This window comes from Bos taurus, chromosome 8 (genome assembly GCF_002263795.3).
Source record: "Bos taurus isolate L1 Dominette 01449 registration number 42190680 breed Hereford chromosome 8, ARS-UCD2.0, whole genome shotgun sequence".
NCBI lineage: Eukaryota > Metazoa > Chordata > Mammalia > Artiodactyla > Bovidae > Bos > Bos taurus.
The window spans coordinates 108632579-108651823 of NC_037335.1; the positions used below are offsets into that span (position 1 = coordinate 108632579).

General features: G+C 47.0%; 1 protein-coding gene across 1 annotated transcript in view; it reads right to left on the reverse strand.

The window, feature by feature from the left end:
• Positions 1-4502: 4502 nt before the first annotated feature.
• Positions 4503-19245, reverse strand: part of BRINP1 (BMP/retinoic acid inducible neural specific 1) — a 197265-nt gene continuing 182522 nt past the window's right edge. Inside the window, 1 exon segment of the mRNA NM_001015669.1 lies at positions 4503-6075. Coding sequence (NP_001015669.1) covers positions 4935-6075 — 1141 coding nt within the window. The 3' untranslated portion in view covers positions 4503-4934.

Sequence of the window (19245 nt, forward strand, 5' to 3'; positions counted from 1 at the left end):
CCCTTCCAGTATTCTGGGGAATTCCATGGGGAATTCCTGGGGAATATCCTGGGGAATTCCATGGTCTATATAGTCCACAGTATATATGTTGGGTTTTATTAACGTGACCGACACTGTCATTTCCATTAAGGTGTTTACCTGTATGTTAGAAACTTCCTTCGCTGGGGGCAGGATTCATCTGTATGAGCTACATTGGCTTGATATGGGATCCTAGGCCAAACTATGCTTAAGACAGGGAAAAGGGAACTAGACGCATGCCCAGTGTTCAAGGCTTTCAGGATGACTTTGAGTACAACTCCTCATCGCTAAAAGGTGAAGTTTTAAATTTCATAAAATACAGGGTTTAGACTAGATTAGAGGCACTTACTGAAGGTTTGTAGTATTTCAGAATGTTCAAGAAAGATTATTAAGGGATCTGTGAAATATTCAAAAGTGTATGTGAAGGTACTTTTTTATTTGGAAAGAATCCAGAGCTTTTGCATTTCTCAAAAAGATCTGTAATTCCCCTCAGAGGTGATTTTCTCCCCATGGGATCAAAACGGTCCCATTCCATTCCCCGAATGCATCTTGATCTGTGTGTTGTTGAGAGGAAAGAGGGTTCCAGACCCAAGTAGTCAGAGAATGTACTGCCTGCCTCGTGCAGAATGCTAACCAATAGATGCAACACTGAAGTGAAGAATGACCTTACACTTGTCATTTCAGGCTCTGATCATGATTTAAAGAGACAGGGATATTGAGAAAGGAGAGTTCATTCAGGTAACATCTTCCGTCTAGGTTCTTGGCTTGGTGCAGCTAGAGCCACTGGTATTACCCTGTTCTCAGGTAGAGAGGGCGCTCTGCTCAGTCTGAACTCATTATAACCAACCAAAGATTTGCATTGATCTTCAACTGAAAAAATGCCCATTAGAGATGATTTTGGTGACATAGAAGAGAGAGACTATTTGCATATGAAGTTCAGTTCCCTATTATTACGGTTGATTCTTTTCAGTATCATGGGGTTGCTTCTTGTCTTGGCTAGGAGGTTGGACTGGATAATCTTTTACCTTGAGATAGTGAAAAGGGAACTATGATCATGATCACTGTGCAAATTTTGCCGAATAACTTTGAGTATAACTTCATCTCTGAAGGTTGAAATTTTGCACACCTTTAATGACCGCTTTAGCCCAAAGAGCCCATAGCTCCATGTGTCTGCACTTCTCTCCACTTTCCCTGCTGTGGTGACCATCTTTAATCCTATTGGATTTGCCTTAAAGTCTATTTTGAATGCTATTAATGGTACTACGTCAGCTTCCTCTTAGTTAATACCTGTCTAGGATACCTTTATGCATCTTTTTCTTTTCAAACTTTTCTACCTTACTTTTACATTTGTAACTTGCAGTCTGACCACCTCTTTTTACTGATCAGTTTTACCCAAGTACATTTATTGTGGTTATTTGTGTAGTATGTTTGGTTATTATGTTTATGTATCTAGCTATTGATATTTTAATGAATCTTTTATTTCTCCTGTCTGCCTTATTTTTAATTAAAAAAATATCTCCCTATTAACTTGAAAGTTCTACAATCTTCATCTATTATTTTAGGGGTTCATCATTTCTCACGCTTTGGCTCTATGACACCTTCCCTCAATCATTTATCACCATCTAGTGGATCCATATTATTCTTCTCACTTTCTTTCCAAAAAGAATGGAGAATTGGAGAAAGTGTTTGTCATTGAGACGATTTTATCAACATAGACAACCCAACAAGTTATGCTACATTTAAAAATATATTTGTGGCGATGGATAATCCCTGAGCCTCTTTCCTTCTATTGTGTCAACTTGTTCTACTTCCTAATCTTTCTTCCACTTATGACATGTAGTCTCTGTGCAATTATGATTTCAATCAATGAAGGGAGCCTTGCTGTTAGTGTGACCTCTTATTGCCCTCCTCTTTGAAGGGGGAAGATATGCCAGGGTCCAGAATTTTCCAATGATTTTATCTGATAGCTAATTAATGGCCTTTTGTGGTTTCCATGGCAATGCCACGCTTTGCTGTCAGGCTTATCCAACGGGGCATTCTGTTCACTCTTTTGCCTTAGCATCAGCATATTAATCAGACACCATAGGTCCTTGGTTGTTGCATCAAACTGGTAAGATGCTAATTGAATTAAAATCTCACTTGAAGGCTTCAGGCTTCTCTTCCCCAATAGCTGGAGGGACCTTGTTAGCTCAAAGAGTTGGACCCAAGCAGAAGGTGCCTGAAAATCCCCAGAACGTTGTATTCTTTTATAAAAGTATTTTCCTTTCACCTTTGAACAAATATTTTGATGTCTGAATCTCTCTGTCCTTGAAAATTTATCTGATTTCCCTGTCCTTTCCAATCATTAGACATTGTTTATTCTCTTTGTAATATGATATGATGTAATTATTCAGTAATACTGTCAAGGTAAAGAGAAGAAAACCTTCCTACACACACACACACACACACACACACACACACACATGGGTGGTGAAGTCTGGGGAAGAGCCTTCTTGTTATTTGCCCAAGTCCTTTTCATTTTCAACACTCAGGATGAGCATGTTCATCTAAAGGCTGTACCAACTGCATGAACTGAGTTCATAACTTCTTCAGGGCTGCTCTCTGCGTGTCTGACCCCACAACAGCACTCATCATGGTGTACTGTAATTATTCATTTTTTATTGGTTCATATGTCTTTCTCATTAATGTATGAGGGGCACAAAAAGCATAACCCGTTTCCTTACAGATATTTTTCTGGCATGCCCCATTCATCTCCCAAGTGTTGAAGAGGGACTTCCCTGTGGCCCAGTGGTCACGGCTCCATGTGTAGAGGGTGTGGGCTGTTGAGATGTTTGATGGTTTACTGACCTGCTATAAAATCTTTTGCTTGATGAATAGCTGCTATGTGACTTTTGCATGAATGATTTCCAACCTAAATGAATACCGAATCTGCTCAAAATCTGCGGGCCAAACAACTATGATGGTGTGAAGCACAAATTGTTAAATTGGTATCAGAATACATGCTAATTCATACTAAAAACTGGAACATTAAATTTGGAATTTCACTATGGGAAAAAAAAAAAGGATATAACTTCCCCCCTCCACACACATACTTAAACTAGATAGGTCTTATGTGTTGTATGCACTGAAGCCTCCTTCTTTCATCTTAAACTATACAGGTAGGGGTGGGGGTAAGTGTTTTCTTTGAGTCAAAGTGTTACAGACTCTGGTGAGCCCTGAGATAGTTTCTGTATTTTATCTACGAAAGCACTGACATGAGAAATGTACATTCTAGAACTGGAACCAGTCAGTGGAAGGTACACAGATGCTGGTAAATGTATAGAAGAACCATCTAATAATTAGATCTGTTTAATAACATAAGCTGGCATGAGCACTACTGATCCCCTTCAGTAAAAGAGGACTCCAAGGAATGTGGAAGACAGAACTACATGGGTTTCCTGTCCCAGAAATGGGCCAGTCAGCAAACAGGGGTGATGTCCCAAAGATAAGATTTGCACTGGGCAGACACCAAGACCAGAGGAGTCCTATTTTCTCTCCCAACCCTGACGTGTGTGATCCTATTTCTCTGCCAATTTGGAAATGACTCAGATGCTCGAAGCATCTCTAGCAAGTACTACCATAGCAGGAAGATAAATGCAGAGTTCCTGAAGGCTAAGACATGCTTTCTGCCCCAATCCTCTACAGATGTGCTTTGAAATGAGTTCTCTTCCTTACAGCTCTCCTTTCAATTTAAACCCAAGTCCCAGACAAGGCTTCTCAGTTTTCAGAGATGCCCAAGAAGTGGCAGTGTTAGTGCATTGTGTGTGTGTGTGTGTGTGTGTGTGTGTGTATTCTGAGTTAAAGGATCATGTTTTAGATACCTACTTGGGGAAGTCGGCCTGGCAGACCAATGCAATTTTAAAACCCACCCTATTTTATTTTGGGTGTTGACTTTAAATCAAAGTAAAATATGCAGAGCGCTTCCAGGGTATCTGACACCATTTTTTTTTTTTTTTTTTGGAGACAGTTTAGTTGAAATGGGTTTCTTCGTTAAAAGAAAAAAAGGGCTATCAAAACAACCTGAGACTGAAAGCTACTCCATCCCTTGGCAGCTCAGCTAGAGGAGTAACCACCACCGTGGCCAGCGTGATGTTAGAAGGAGCGCAGCCAACGGGGTCAAAGGCAGGTTCACCTCGCTGTTTGGCCAGTAACCACATGTAGCCTTGGGCTCGCCAGTCCTCTCTGAGGCTAGTTCCCAAATGCAATCCAGGAGATCAACAAGCCGATCTCAAAGGTTTCCTGATGGTTTTAACACCCTGTGATTATGTGAATGCCTCTCCCCCAGGGTCCCAGGGTCCCCTGTTGTTCAGCTTCAGTGAGCTTCAGTCTACTTAGTGTGAGAGAAGCTATCTGGGTGAGACAGTGCTGTCACTATATCTCCACCCTCATGTGTAGACGAGTCAAAAGAACCACAAGGAATTAGGCATAAAGAGGGAAGAAATCGTAACCGAAGAAATATCTTCTTTATCTATGTCCATTTCCTCCCACAAGGAAAAATGGCAGTGTCGGTTGTACATTACATATAGCTTTCTCTTTCGTGTTTAATCGTAGCACCTGCACAGCAGAGATCTTTACAATTCGTTGCATATGCTCTCTCCCATCCCCCCCACTCAATCCAGCACCTGAGGCCTGAGCAGCACCTCCCTCCGAGCTCCTCCCAAGACTGAGACCCTTCTTCACGACAGAGTATAGAAATAACAAACATGCCCCACGGTTTTATACAGTTGCTAGAACGTTTTTTCGTTTCCAACAAATGAAGACTTTTCCTCCTTTCTTTTGAATAGTAATTACACTTTACAAATGTGTGTTTGTTTTGCTTTGCTTGGTTCTGTTCTGTTTGTACAACAAAAGGGAACGCCCGCGGCCAGGAGCCCGGGTTAACAGAGCTTGGCTGTCATCTGATCCGACTGTTTGAGAATCTCAGTGTTGTAGAGGTCCAGGGCGTGGTTCACCCTGATGATCTCGCTGTTGGTCAGTTTCAGGCGGTGTTTCAGCATACAGGAGAACAAGTCCAGCTGGGGTTTCCCCGGGGCCACAGGGGGGGCCAGGCGATTGATTCGGTCCCGAATATCCAACAGGAGGAGCATGACAGACGAAGAGGAGTAGAACTGGCCGCCCTGCGTGTAAGACTGGTTGACCTGCTGCACGGCGCTGCGCAGGAGGTCGGCGTTGAACCTCAGGCTGTACCCGAACACCTGCACATCCGAGATCTTGATGTAGAACTGCCTTTTGGAGGGGTCAGACAGGTCCACGGGGCCCTGGCCAGTCTCATTGCGCAGGAGGGTAGGGAGCCGAGTCCGACTGCGTAGGTAGATATGGACCGTCTCGAAAAACGTTTTCCACCGGTTGCCCAGCAGCAGAGTCCAGTTGTAGCACTGGCTGTTCTGGAGGCGGATCTTCTCCCAGCGCGGGTAGCCGAACTCGCCGAAGGGCATGTTCCAGCCCTCCGAGTGGCTCCCGCTGAAGGGGTTGATGTAGACGAAGAACATGGGGTCCAGGCTGCTGTTGCGCATCTGGCAGATGCGCATGGACATGCCGATCACCATGTGGATGAAGTCCATGCGGTTCTTGTTGCTCTTGAGAGTGAGGGACAGGCGCTTGCGCCACCGGGGGTCGAAGAAGGTGTCGAGGCGGATCTCGTTGCTGATGAAGGTGGTGTGGACGTAGAGGCGCGAGTCCATCTTCTGCAGCAGGTACTTGAGCTCTAGGTCCTGGAAGTCCAGGTCGGTCTCGAAGCTGATGAACTGCTCGCTGCGCTCCGAGTCCACGTTCTGCGGTTCGCAGCGGCCTCGGTACAGCTTGTAGCCCTTGTTGCAGGAGCCGCAGAGAGAGATGTTGGCCAGACTGCACATGGCGCAGCTGTTGTTCCCACCGATGATGCAGGGGATGGGGCGCTGGCACAGTGTGGTGCTACCGTGGCACACGCAGCTCCTCTGGCTCTCCAGGAAGGTGCCCCAGAACCCGTTCTCATTGCAGTAGAGAAGCGACTGGACCCTTGCAAGCCACTGCTGAATTGTCCTGGGGGACAGAGGGGAGATGGAGAATGTTAGCCATCATGGGTGGGCTTGTGGTTCTCCAGCTGCTCATGCAAACTGGGGCTGCCCAGAGAATGAAAGGACAGGGTAGGGCAGTTCTCACAGGAAGAGCACTGAATGTCATTGCTGGGAGTGACAGTGTAGCTCTGGGTAATGTTGAAGACCAGCTATATGACCTTGTACTTCCCCTTCTAATGTTCAGTGTCCTCATGTGTAAAAAGGAAAGGGATGAAGTAAAAGTGTTCTTTGAGGTCCTCCCAGCTTTCTAAATCTATTATTCATTCATCTCAAAGGCATTTGATTCAGAAAATTAAAGTGTATAAACTCAAAAACCCTGCTGAATGACAACAGATTGTAGCAAGTCAGCAGTAAAGACGAATTGAGGGGTTATTTCTTTTAACCTACACCTGATGTTTCAACCCTCTTCACAGATTCCTCCCATAACATCCAAAAACTTCAGCAAAAAACGAATTCTATCTTATATTACTCCAGAGCTCATGGCAGTGCTTCCATATTGATGATCTCACGTGATCCTAACATTGCAGTTTCAAAACATGTAAGAAAGATGCTATTCTCCCCATTTTTCTCCGAAATTTCAGTTCAGTGAAATTTCCATCACATTACAAATGTCTAGGTCCCCCTCTCCACAGCCCCTCAACACTTTTATAAACAAACCCGAGCCTGTCCCGGATTCCAGCCTCTGGAACATTCCAATGAAGACAGATACTCAATCAGATAAGAAGCAACAGAAGAATAAGTTAAAAAAAAAAAAAAGATGTAAGACAGTCAGCTTAGCAGCCTCTCATCTTTCCTCATTTCTGTGCAAGTCCCCTCTTGGACGTATTCCACAGTAAGAATAATTCCTTACATGTGTCTAGCACTTTTTACCCTCCCATTTCTCACTTGAGCTTCACAACAACACCCCCAAAATAGCTTGCAACTTGAGGTCAGTCTGAGATCTCTTTGAGTCCTGGCTCCTCCACTCCTGAGCCCGGGGAATGCTGGCGGTTTCCCTCACCTCCCTAATCACTCTGCCCACACTGGTCTGTGGTAAGGATGGCATGAATTTTTATGTGAAGTCTTAGCCCTTAACTCGGTAGGTATTAGGGGCTCCATAAAAGTTAGGCTCTTGTTATTCCTGCCAAGGGACTCTCAGCTCCATTTTCTAGACATGGCAAGAGAAGCTTGGAGGCAAATAATACAGCGAGTGGGTAGAGGAACCTTCTGGCTCATAGCCAAGGCTTTTTTTTTTTTTCCCCAAAGAGTCAAGGAAGCGTTTTTTTAAGGCTGTTGAGTGCCACAGTATTGTTGTGAGGATGACAATGGTAGCAGTGGCTCCTGATCCCCCATTTTTTATTTTAGGCCATGCTGTGTGGCATGCGGGATCTTAGTTCCCCAACCAGGGATCGAACCCATGCCCCTTGCACTGGGAGCCTGGAGTCTTATCCACTGGACTGCCAGGGATCCCCATTTTAGAAAACTGGAGACAGAAGCCCTTCTGCATTGTGCTGTGTCTCTGGTACGACGTGGTAGCCATGCGCCTGTTCTCTCGCTTCCTCTGCCCAGCCACAATCGCCAAACCAAGAACCAGGAGACAAGCAGTGCAGCCTAATCCTGAATGGCTCGTGCACTGGCCCAGGCTGAACTTAGTTCGAGGCTCTGCAAGGAACAAGTCACTTCATGTCTCTGAGATGCAGTGTCCATATGCAAAGGAGAATAATAAAACCTATCTTAGGCGCTGAGGGAGAGGACTGAATGAGATGATGCCTTTAAACATTTAGCACAGAGCCAGGCATAGACCAATTATTAAAGGTAATAATAAGTATTCTTATCCCAGAGAATAAGCTCTTCTTTTGAAGCTACTGAGACACTTTCAGGATTTCCCTATCTCTCTGGGGTGGAGGGAAACCATTTGGTTACTGGGACGTTTGGAAATGGATACTGTTGAAACTTGGCTTCCTAGAATGCTGCCTGCTTATCAGCTGAGAGAAAATGGAGGCATAATTAGAGCGCTCCTTGAAAGGGCTCTGCCTTTAAGCCCACGGAATGATCCTGGCTGTGGCAATGAAACCTCCCTCAGGACATTCTGAACACTGTATTGCAGCCCCTATTTTTTTGGTCAGTTTCCCCTCCAGGCTCTAAGGCATGAGAGAGGGGAGCCCTCCTTCTCTGAGCATGGAGCCCAGAAATGTTTGCTGAATGAATGAGTGAACGAACACTGAATGAATGAACAGACCAAAATTAATATTTTTTCTTATTTTTCATTAAACAACAACAAACTCCGCTTCTGTCTCCCAAGCTGCAGTATTAGTTTTCAATCCCTTCCACCCACACAGCTCCAGGCCTCGGCGGTCTCTGCTTCGCGTGGACCAATCCTATTACAGCCTGGAGAACAGCAGAGGGCCCAGCCTTCAGGAAACGGAGCTGGAATGATAATGAGCCACGCGGCTCCCACCTCCGGAGCCAGAGCATCGACTGAATATGGGGTCTGAGTCATCGGAGAGTGCTGTGAGCCACAGGGGCCCGCCACACGTCTCCGATTGCGTGGTTCTATCTGACCAGAGCGTCATTTCAAAACGCCCCTTTCAAAGGACCCACACTTAGCCCCGTCACTCCCTCTCCAGGCGACAGGACAGTACCCCATTGAGAGCTCCTCTGCTCCCATCTGCAAGGCATTCTATAAGCCCGGAGAGCGCCCCCTTTCTCGTGTCTCATCATTGGGACCCTTTGTCAGGACTCCCACCCCCCTCTCCTTGAATCAATGCCTCCTTGTGGCCGGGCTCTCAGCACCCTGGGGGTGGGAGGGAGGGGGCAGATGGAGGCCCCCGGGGAGGCGGCCACTGGCGGAGGGGCGAGGGGCCGATTAGGATTCCAGCCCTGTCGAGCGGGAGGCACCGGGGACAGAGGCCCTCTGAGGCGCAGCCGAGAGCTGCCTGGCACCTGCATAATCGTGAGGTTGTGGGCCGGATCAAAGAAGGCATTAAGGGTCTAGAGGAGGACCACGAAGGAGGCGGGCGCCCGGGAGGGGGTGGGGAGCACCCGGCGGGAGGAAGAGAGTAGGGAGGAGAGAGGTGGGGCCCCGGGAATCCTGGGTGCTGGAGGAGGTGCGGGAGCAGGGGCCAACCCAGAGTGAAGGAGGAGGGGCGGGAGAGGGGCAGAGGTGATGGAGTGAAGCAGAGTGGAAGTGGCAGTGGCTCCGTCGTGTCGTGGACTGAAAGTCCGCCAGGCTCCTCTGTCCATGGGATTCTGCAGGCAAGAATACTGGAGTGGGTTGCCATGCCCTCCTCCAGGGGATCTTCCCCACCCAGGGATCGAACCTGGGTCTCCCGCATTGCGGGCAGATTCTTTAGCCACCAGGGAAGCCCTGTAATCAGAGTAGGTGGAATGTGAATGAAGCAACTCAGCCATGCCTTGCAGTACTGTAACTCCCAGAATCAGGGAATGTAGACCCCTGATGGGCCATCTGCTTGCAAACAATCCTTTTCTGAAGGAGGGCCCAGAGAGTGGTCAGACCGGGTAGAAATGTTACTGTTAAGTCCCAATTCCCAATGTCAGTGAACTTTCCTTAGATTCCAAAGTCCTTCATTTTGAAGAGATGAGCGAAACCAGAAAAAACAAGCTCATCCCAGTTTTTTGCACCCCTGTCCTTTTAGCACAAGCAGCTTCTCATAATGAGGACTCCACTGCCATCAGAGCAATCTCCTGCACCTTCTCCACCTCTAGCTACTGCTCTGGGGAGCGGTCACTGATCCTCAGAAATCCTGCCAGGCTGGATGGCAGGCATGCTTAAAGCCAGCCCAGGGAGTCAGTGAGCGGCTCAACCACCAAGCACTCACTGTACACCAGGCTCCGTGCCGGAGTTCTCCCAGAGCAGCCTGGATAACCATTGGCAGCACAGAAAGCGAAGCCCCGAGAAGCAGGCAGACTTGTCTGACATCACAAACTTATTCCACATTCCAGACCAAGCTCTCTGACTCCAGCATGGGCGCGCTTTCCGACGAACCACAGTATAAAATTACAGCCGGCCAAAAGAAGGAAGCATGCCATAAGAAGAGATGTAAATGGAAATAATGGGAAAATACTGAAACTTTGAACGTGTGAAGGGCCTATTAGCACATTCCTGCTTCCCCTGGACCTGCCAGTTATCCCTCTGCTCCATTCACAGATAATTGGAGCTCACCGACAAGTGCTCAGGGAAAGGCTAGGGACCAGGGGTTGGAGGGACCGTGATTTATAAATACCATTTCCCAGGCTGGCTGGCGACAGCCCGCCTCAACCCTTGCAATGCAGGAGCACTTTAATAGGCCAGCTCCGGGGGGTGGGGGCTGGCACAGTTCCCACCACAAGGTAGTCCATGTGTGACAGTGGGCACCAAATTTTAAGGTACTTTTCTCTGTCCCTGGAGATCCAAAGCATCTTCCCTTTTCAGCCAAACATGAACTTCAATACGTCCAATTCAGCATCTTTCTGCTGGATAGGACCCCAGTTTGTTCTGATGGAGTGGGGGTCGGGGGAGTGTTGATGAAAGGAAAGGAAGGAGGGCAGGAACTTGCATTTTCATTCCTAAAGCTGGAACCCCCTGGGGCCTGGTAGGCAGGCTCCCACAGAGGTGACACACGAAGCAGCTTTGACCACAGAGGCAGAGAACCTTCGAGAAGAAGCAGCCCTGGAAATATCCAGCCCATCTCCCTCATGTTTAGACCTGAGCCTTGAGGTCTGGTGAGGTGGAAGGTTGATGTTTTCCAAGTACTTTCTCTATCATGGCAGCCAGCGTTTACCCTCACATTAGCCCCAGGAGATAGGACTGCCTCGTGATTTCCATCCCACCGAGAGGGCTCGGAGGACCAGAGCGGACAGCAATGTGCCCACGGTCACACAGCATGGACACAGAAGATCAGAGCTCAGGATGTCTCCATCCAAACCCCATTGTGCCCTCCACTCCCCACTGTACTGTTCCTCCCCTCTCAAACCCAGGCTGGAGGAGGAGCTGGACGGTGGTCCACGGAGATACCCCCGCTGCTCCCCTGCAGGCTAGGTCTTGGCCTCAGCCAGGGTTTGCCCAGGAACTGACAGGCCTCCTGGCAGCACAGCTGGAGTCACTCCGCATTTGGAGGGCAGAGACTCTGCCACCCGGGGCTTCCCATCAGTGCTTTCAAAGGTGCACGCCTCCCTCTCAGAACCACCCGGGTGGGGAGCCCAGGCTGTGATTCCTAATTCTAGCAAACTTCCTGCTGATTTTAATTGGAGGTTTTGACCAAGACAGGAATGCAGTGCCAGGCCAGTGGCATTTTAGGGACGATCATACAAATCAAGTGCCAAGGAGAAAGGGGAGAACAGCTCTAGGCTCAAAGAGAAAACTAGAATCCAGAAGTCTCATTTGCCTACCGGAAGTGTTTGTTTAAAAGGGAGAGTTTTATTTTTTAAATAATGAAATTGGAATTCTGAATCATTATTTATGCCTTGTGCTTCTTCCTTGATATTTCTGTAACACTGTAATGGGTGTCTGAGTAATTCTGTGAGACTCTACAAACTGTGTACTTTACAGAGCAGAGACTAGGAAGACAAACAGTTGTTCTTAGGTTTCTGATGATGCACTGTTTTGGGGGGTGTGCTGTGTATGACTCTGTGTGTGTGTTACATTAACAGTGCTGACAGTAGATGAATATATCCATGCATGGAGCTCTACTGAAAGAAGCCTCAGTTTATGGACATGCCAGCAAGAACTGGAACTGGCCATCAGACCCACTCAGTGTCCATTCTCCCCACATTCTTATTTAGTTTTAATCATTCCCCTCTCTGAGCTCCTATCTTTGACTTAATAGTTTCTTCTTCTTTCTCTCAGTTTTTCACATGATGTCAGAGATTCCTGGAACAGTTCACAGCAGTGGGAAAAAGACCCGAAGAGAATCCTGGGGTCTCTCCCCACGATGCAGATGTTTTCTGGTTTGGTGTTGTGCCGTGAAGGCAATAGGTCTTTTGGGGGGAGGGCAGAAGCTGAGGGCAGAAGGCAGGAGAGGAAGATCAGCAATGCAAAAATCTGACAGTCTTTAAAATCAGATTGTCAGAAGTTTAACTGGGAAGGATTACGAAACAGCTTTGGCAGTTACAGTTTTGTGTCTGGAAAGAGGTGACAGGTAACATTTTCAAATTTGGCTTTCTGCTTTGGGGCATGGCTGTGCTGAAGGCAAGTGAAGGAAGGATCCAGAAGCCTCCTTAGGGCTGACAGAGAGGCTAGAGTAGCAGGAAGCTCCCAGGTGGAGAGCTGCAAGAGCGACTTACTCTTCCTGGGCAGTGGGCAGGCAGAAAGGCAGACACAGACCGAAAGGCAGGGATGGTAGAAGCAGCTGGTCAGGGCTAAGGGGCTGCATCCTGAAGTACAGAGGTGGCCCTCGAGGTCAGCGATCCAGGCAGGGAGGGGGACTCGGCCGAGGAAATGCTGGGCCTGCTCTACCACTATTTTGCTGTGGACATTTGACCTTGGATAACTCACTTCACCTCTTTGATCCTCAGTTTCTTTATCTGTCAAACGGGAAAGGTAATACCTACCTTACATTTAATCTTCAGAACAAGAATCAGACACACAAAACTCCTGGGAGGTTTGCAGTGAAAGGGCGCTATGATTGACCATTAACCGTTATTATTACTGAGGGCAAAGAATAACTGTGTTTCATAAATGTTCCAGGTAAAAATACTCCTTTTGGTTACTAGAACAGCCCAGTTGATTATAGCTTAATGTCCTAATCTCACTGGTCACTCACCTTCCACGGTTCTAATGAATGCTGTCACCATGAAGCTTGAAGAAAGAGCTAGATGTGGCTCTGGAGTCAGAAAAGATGGGGTATGGAATCCCAGCTCTGCTGCTCATTACTTAACCTTCAGCTAATCGCTTGTCCTTCCTAAGTTTCAGTTTTCTCAACTACAGAATGGAAGAATAATACATTACTTGTGGGATTGTCTTAAAGATCAGATAAGATAATGGATGCAAAGCTCCTGACATAGAGTAGGCGCACACTGTCTCTCACGAAAACAAACTGTTGTGTTCTTCTTGAGCTCACAAAGAAAATGGTCCTTTTGAAATAAGTACAGCTTTAAAATTCCAGGGAAAGAATTCAATAATTGTTGCTGGATCCATTGAATATTGATATTAAAACAGCAACCTCAAAATCTCTTCTTGACACAATCTCTTCTATACCCCAGTTTCATTAACAGAGGGATTATAGGTCTAAATGTGAAAAGTAATACAATATTAGCATCTCTAAAGCACCTTTTAGAAGAAAACAGAGAGGGGCATCATTACGAGATTGGAGTAGGTAAAGATTTCTTAACACAGCTCACCATAAAGGGGGAAAAAACACACTGATTAATAGGGCTATATTAAGATTAAAACATATCCATCAAAAGATACCATTCAAAGAGTGGAAAGACAAGCCTGAGTTAGAAAATATATTTGCATTACCTCTACCCAATCACAGACTGTATTTATAGTCCATAAATAACTCCTACGCTGGCTGGATGCTGGGCTAGAAGGCAGTTCATACTGCCTGAGTCTGCCACTCCTTTCTGAGTCTCTTTAAACCAGAGGAGATGCAATTATCACGATTTACATTTTTCTTCACAAAGTTCTCACTAAACTGTTTAATAAATGTGATATGTCTCCCCTACCCCCAAAAAATGACCAAAAGGGGAAGTAGGCAACTGATAATGATGATATGACTGGGCAGGTCAAAAAGAGGATATTCAAAAGGCAATAAGCACATGAAACTCCATGTCATTAGTCATCAGGACCACGTCAACTAAAATTGCAACGGGATACACTGCAGGATGCTACGATCAAAATAAAAAGGACGACACACACTAAGTGTATGTTCATATCCACAAGGACGTGGAACAATGGAAAACTCTTCTGTGCTGTGCTACCTGCAACAGAGATCACTGGCTCAGCAATGTGGGAAAATCAGGAAGTACCTACTGAAGCATCTGTAAAGCTGAATAAGCCCGCCCCTAGCAGACCGCACAAAGTCGGACATGACTGAAGCGACTTAGCAGCAGCAGCAGTAGACACCCAACACAATGCACACGGAAGTTCACCCCAGGGCATGTGGAAGACAGCAGCACGTCCTTTGCAGCCCCATGCTGGAGACTGTGCAGCAGGAGAACAGAGGTCTAGAAACACAGCGGAGTGCCCTTGCGAATGAGTGTGCCGAAACCACACGAAACAGCGCGGAGGAATCTCACAGAAGAACGAAAGGTAAAAGAAAGCCAGATACCAAGGGCCACACTGTGTAAAAGAGGGAAAACTGCACTAGAGCGGGAGCAGCCCTGAGAGGCATGACTCCCTTGGAGGGAAGGCTGGTGGTACCTGATGGGAGCGAAGAGGACCGAGGGGCTTCTGCCCTGGGGATGACGCCCTGCTCCTGGATCTGGGTGCTGGTTACATGTAGGAATTTATTTTGTGAAAATTCATCTTGCTGCACACTTAACAGGATTTTCACTTGCTATATAACTCTAACACTTCCATAAAACATTTACCCCCAAAAAAAATCATCCTTTAAAACAACCAGAAAAACACTATTAAGGCAGCAATATGTTACATTTTTCTATCACTTTTAAACTTTCTAAAGCTCTTCCAATGGGTTCTCAGATTTCGATCTGCACACTTTTTCTGTGTCATAGGTTGGATTGGAAAGGGTATCAGGGATTATTAAGAATATGAAAAACTGGGCTCAGAGAGGCAACATGATGTCCTCAAGGTCACCAGTGAGTTGTCACATTGCTGAGATTACAACTTGCCCAGGTGTGAGTTTGTTGGGCGATGTGGAGGGTGGAGGTGGGGAGGAGCACAGGGAAATGGTGCTGAAGAGGATAAAGAGCTACAGAAATGGTTAGAACTCGGTTCTATTTCTGACTCACTCCTCTGGAGTCTATTCTGAACAGGAAGCCACTTCTGAGCCTCAGGAAAGAAAAAAAAGAAAAACTAAAACAACAAAAAGGGTCTGAAGATGCTTATTTTCTTGTCTTACGTCAACAGAGTGAGTCAATTGCCCTACCTGCTACAAATGCACAAGGACACCCAGGGGTGGGCCTGGAGATCCCTGGTAGTGCTGGGCTGAACAAGCCTTGTGCATCTCTTATGTGGGAGTCAGCTGCCGGCACACATCTCTGCCCCTCACCCCGAGCGTGCACCCTTGGGGTGCTGTGGGGTTTGGCCTCACTGCCTTCTTTACCCCCATAAATAGAAAAGAAATGCAAAACATATTCTTAGTTAAAAGCTTCGTTGCCCCAATGGTTGGGAGGGTACTTCTAGGCTTCTGTGACTGACAGCAGGCTGCCCTGAGCCAGCCAAGGGTTATCTGTGGGCTTGTACCTCTTCCTCCATAGGACAGTTGAATACACACTCAAAATGGATCTTTGTCACGAATTCGCTGCCCGCCCGCCCCCCCCCTCCCCCCGCCGCGCAGGGTGCCTGCACTGGTATGGTGCATACACCCATCAGCAGGTCAGGGGCCATGAAAGAAGGTGAAAGTGAAAAGTGACTGGGGTCTCCTGCGTTGTAGGCGGATTCTTTACCAACTGAGCTGTGAGGGAAGCCCCAGGGCCCATGAAAGCAGCAATTAACTATGGCGGGTGCAGCAGTCTGTGTGTTTAGCATGGCGGATTTTCAGAGTTCCAGACTGGAATGATGCCTAGGCGAGCCTTGGTCCGTGGGCACCTGAGAATAACCCACTTGAGGTCACAAGTAGTACCTGGACCCCCCGAAGCAGAGTATTTCCTTGGAGGAAGGAGGCACCCTGCACACAGCTCACCCTCTCTCAAGGGGATGCACAGCCTTCTCCCTAGGTGCCTGTGCACTGGGGGAAAGGAAATATTCACACTTTTCAAGCATTACTGGACACTGGCTTTGAATGGATAATCTTTCTAGGAGACACAGAATGTCACTGTGGTCTACTAATCAGCATAGGTGTTTATGCGGGGGTCAGGTATCAGTGGAACTTTCGTTCGGGTTCTCTCAGAAGGTCTGGCGGTTATTTCCTGTGGTTATTTCCCCAGTATTCTGGAATACTCCACAGCTGGCACAATCCCCTTCCTTCCCACTTCTGGTACCCTTTCCAAATAATAAAAATTATACTGTGGAACATCCTCTGCTTTAACCAGCTTCCAAGAGCACAAAAGAAGAACAACAACATTTACCCAGGCTGAAGCACGGTGTAGGGGGCATAAACCACAAGATAAAGCCACTAAAACAACCGCTGTCTTGATTGATGAAGATTCTCAAGGGCCGGTTTGTATTAGAAAATATTTCTTCACAAGGTCCGTGAACAGTGCGCTGCCCTCTGTACTAAAATGTATCACAGTGGAAAAAAACAAACAAATGAAAAGCCCACAATGTACAGCAGGTAGCCTTGCATCCTCTGACACTCCTGCCACGGACAGGAGATCTCTGGTACCTCCCCTTGAATCTGGACGGGTTCCCGGCACCTTTGATTGCTGAAACGGGGCAGAAGCGATTCACTTAGCGATTCATGGACTCAGCTCTCAAGAGACCAGTAGCTTCTACTTCTTGTTTCTTGGAAAATTTCCCTTGGAGCTCTGAGGCCACTTATAAGCAGTCTGACCACACTGCTGGAGAGAACACATGAACAGACCCTGAAGATGGGAGCTGCCCAGCTGAACCTGGCTTTCTGACCCTCTCTGCTAAGGCTCCGGATATGCAAGCAAAGCTTTCTTAGAACCTCAAGCCCAGCCCAGCTGCCAGTGGAATACCACTGAGAGGCTGCAAGTAACTTCCTGTGCAACAGAAGAACTGCCCAGCCAATTCTGGTGCAAATTTCCAACTCACAGATCATGAGCATAATATAATGATTGGTGCTTTAAGGGCCTAAATTTGGGTCACTTTGTTAAACAGCAATAAGTATTCAAACTATTATATACCCTGAGCCCCCGGAGAGAACCCAGGATCTCTCTTCCCTGTTCCATTACTACCCAAGTTATTTAACTGAATGAGGCAGAACTTTAAAAACGTCTCCTCTCTTCCCAGGCTCTAACCCCAGGACTTGTGGATATGGTAAGATATCATTCCCAAGACTGTGTCCTGATATTTGGCACACAGATTATCTAGGTGACCTAATCTAGTTAGAGGTATCTCTTTAAGAGCAGAGAGTTTTCTCTCCTGCTGGCAGAAAGGGAATTTGGAGAGATCTGACTCATTGGAAAAGACTCTGATGCTGGGAGGGATTGGGGGCAGGAGGAGAAGGGGACGACAAAGGATGAGATGGCTGGATGGCATCACTGACTTGATGGACATGAGTCTGAGTGAACCCCAAGAGTTGGTGATGGACAGGGAGGCCTGGCGTGCTGCGATTCATGGGGTCGCAAAGAGTCAGACACGACTGAGTGACTGAACTGAACTGAACTGAACTGAAGCAAGAGAAGGACTTGCTGCACCTTTGTTCCTATGAAGGCGCAGTGGTCCATGTGCCAGGACTGGAGAATAGCCTCTAGGAGCTAAGAGTGACCTCTGGGCCAATGACCAGCAAGGAAAAAGTAACCTCAGGCCTACAACCACAAAGAAGTGAGTCCTGCTAACAACCAGACTGAGCTTGGAAGAGGGTTCTACTCACAACTTCAACATCTTGACTTCTGCCTGTGAGACACCAGCAAAAGATCCAGCCACACCAGGCCTAGCCTTCTGACCCATGGGAGCTGCGGGATAATAACTGTGTGTTGCTTTCAGCCTCTAAATGTGTGGTGGTGTGCTACAGAGCAATACACAAGCAATATAGTGTGCATATGTGCAAGGGAGTCAAGCCAGTCAGTCCTAAGGGAGATCAATTCTGAATGTTCATTAGAAGGACTGATGCTGAAGCTGGAGCTTCAATGCTTTGGCCACCTGAGGAGAAGAGCTGACACATTAGAAAAGACCCTGATGCTGGGAAAGATTGAAGGCGGGAGGAGAAGGGGATGACAGAGGATGAGATGGCTGGATGGCATCAATGACTCAGTGGACCCTGATGCTGGGAAAGATTGAAGGCGGGAGGAGAAGGGGATGGCAGAGGATGAGGTGGCTGGATGGCATCACTGACTCAGTCGACATGAGTTTGAACAAGCTCTGGGAAACAGTGAAGCACAGGGAGGCCTGGCATGCTGCAAGTTCATGGGGTTGCAGAGTCGGACATGACTGAGCGACTGAACGACAGCTCTGTTTCATTTCACTCTTTAATAAAATGACGGGAGTAGGTTAGATGAACTTTTAGGCTCCCTGACAGCTATGGCATTGTATGCTTTTGTAGTCTTAGGCCATTTAGCCTTCCTGAGCTCCAGATTCCCAAGGTAAAGCACAGGCGCAGGCCCGATCTCAAGATCTCTGTAAACAGAGCTGTCTTATTCACCACTCCACCAGGACCCCTTGCACAATGCCTGGCACTTAGCAGGTAATCACTAAGTATCTGCTGGATGAAGGAACGCATGGGTAAATGAACGAAGATTTGGTGTAATTATTAATGCACATATTCTCCAACAAGAACAAAGGGCTATGCCTATACAGGAGGGCAACAGAAGAAGGCGTATTATTTCATAATGCTGGGCTGGTCGTTAATCTCTGTAAGCCTTAGTTTTCTCACCTGTGCCTGGGGAATCTAATCCGTGTTCTAGCTCTACCCTCTCAAGTTAATACAAGGATCAGATAAGACCACTGCTGTGACAGTCCTTTGCAAAACAAAATAATCTATATGTAAGGTATCTGTCTTGTACATAAGGTATTTGTCTTAGTAATAGTTTACTTTTTAGAGTTAGGAATGCCTCTAAGCCAAATGGGGTAAATTTATTCCCTAATTATACCAGAGACTGAGTATCTTCCTGCTGTTATTTTGGCCGCTGCTGGTTAGCAGTCCTGCCACCTCTCAGCAGGAGTTGTACCTGCTGGGAGACTGAGCCATTAGCATCTGTTTAAGCAGAAGGTGTTAGAAACTCAACTCAAAGGAGTCTGGCTGGAGGCTGAGGCTCTCTCTTGTCAGGAACTCACAGCCTGTGGTGGCACACCAAGTATTCTGGGCCACTGCCTCTCCACCTGGAGTAACTCATTCTCTTCCTCTGCTGTGTGCAGAGGAACCCAAACCCTTTAAAACATTTAGAAAGAATGCTTCTGTGACCAGACAAG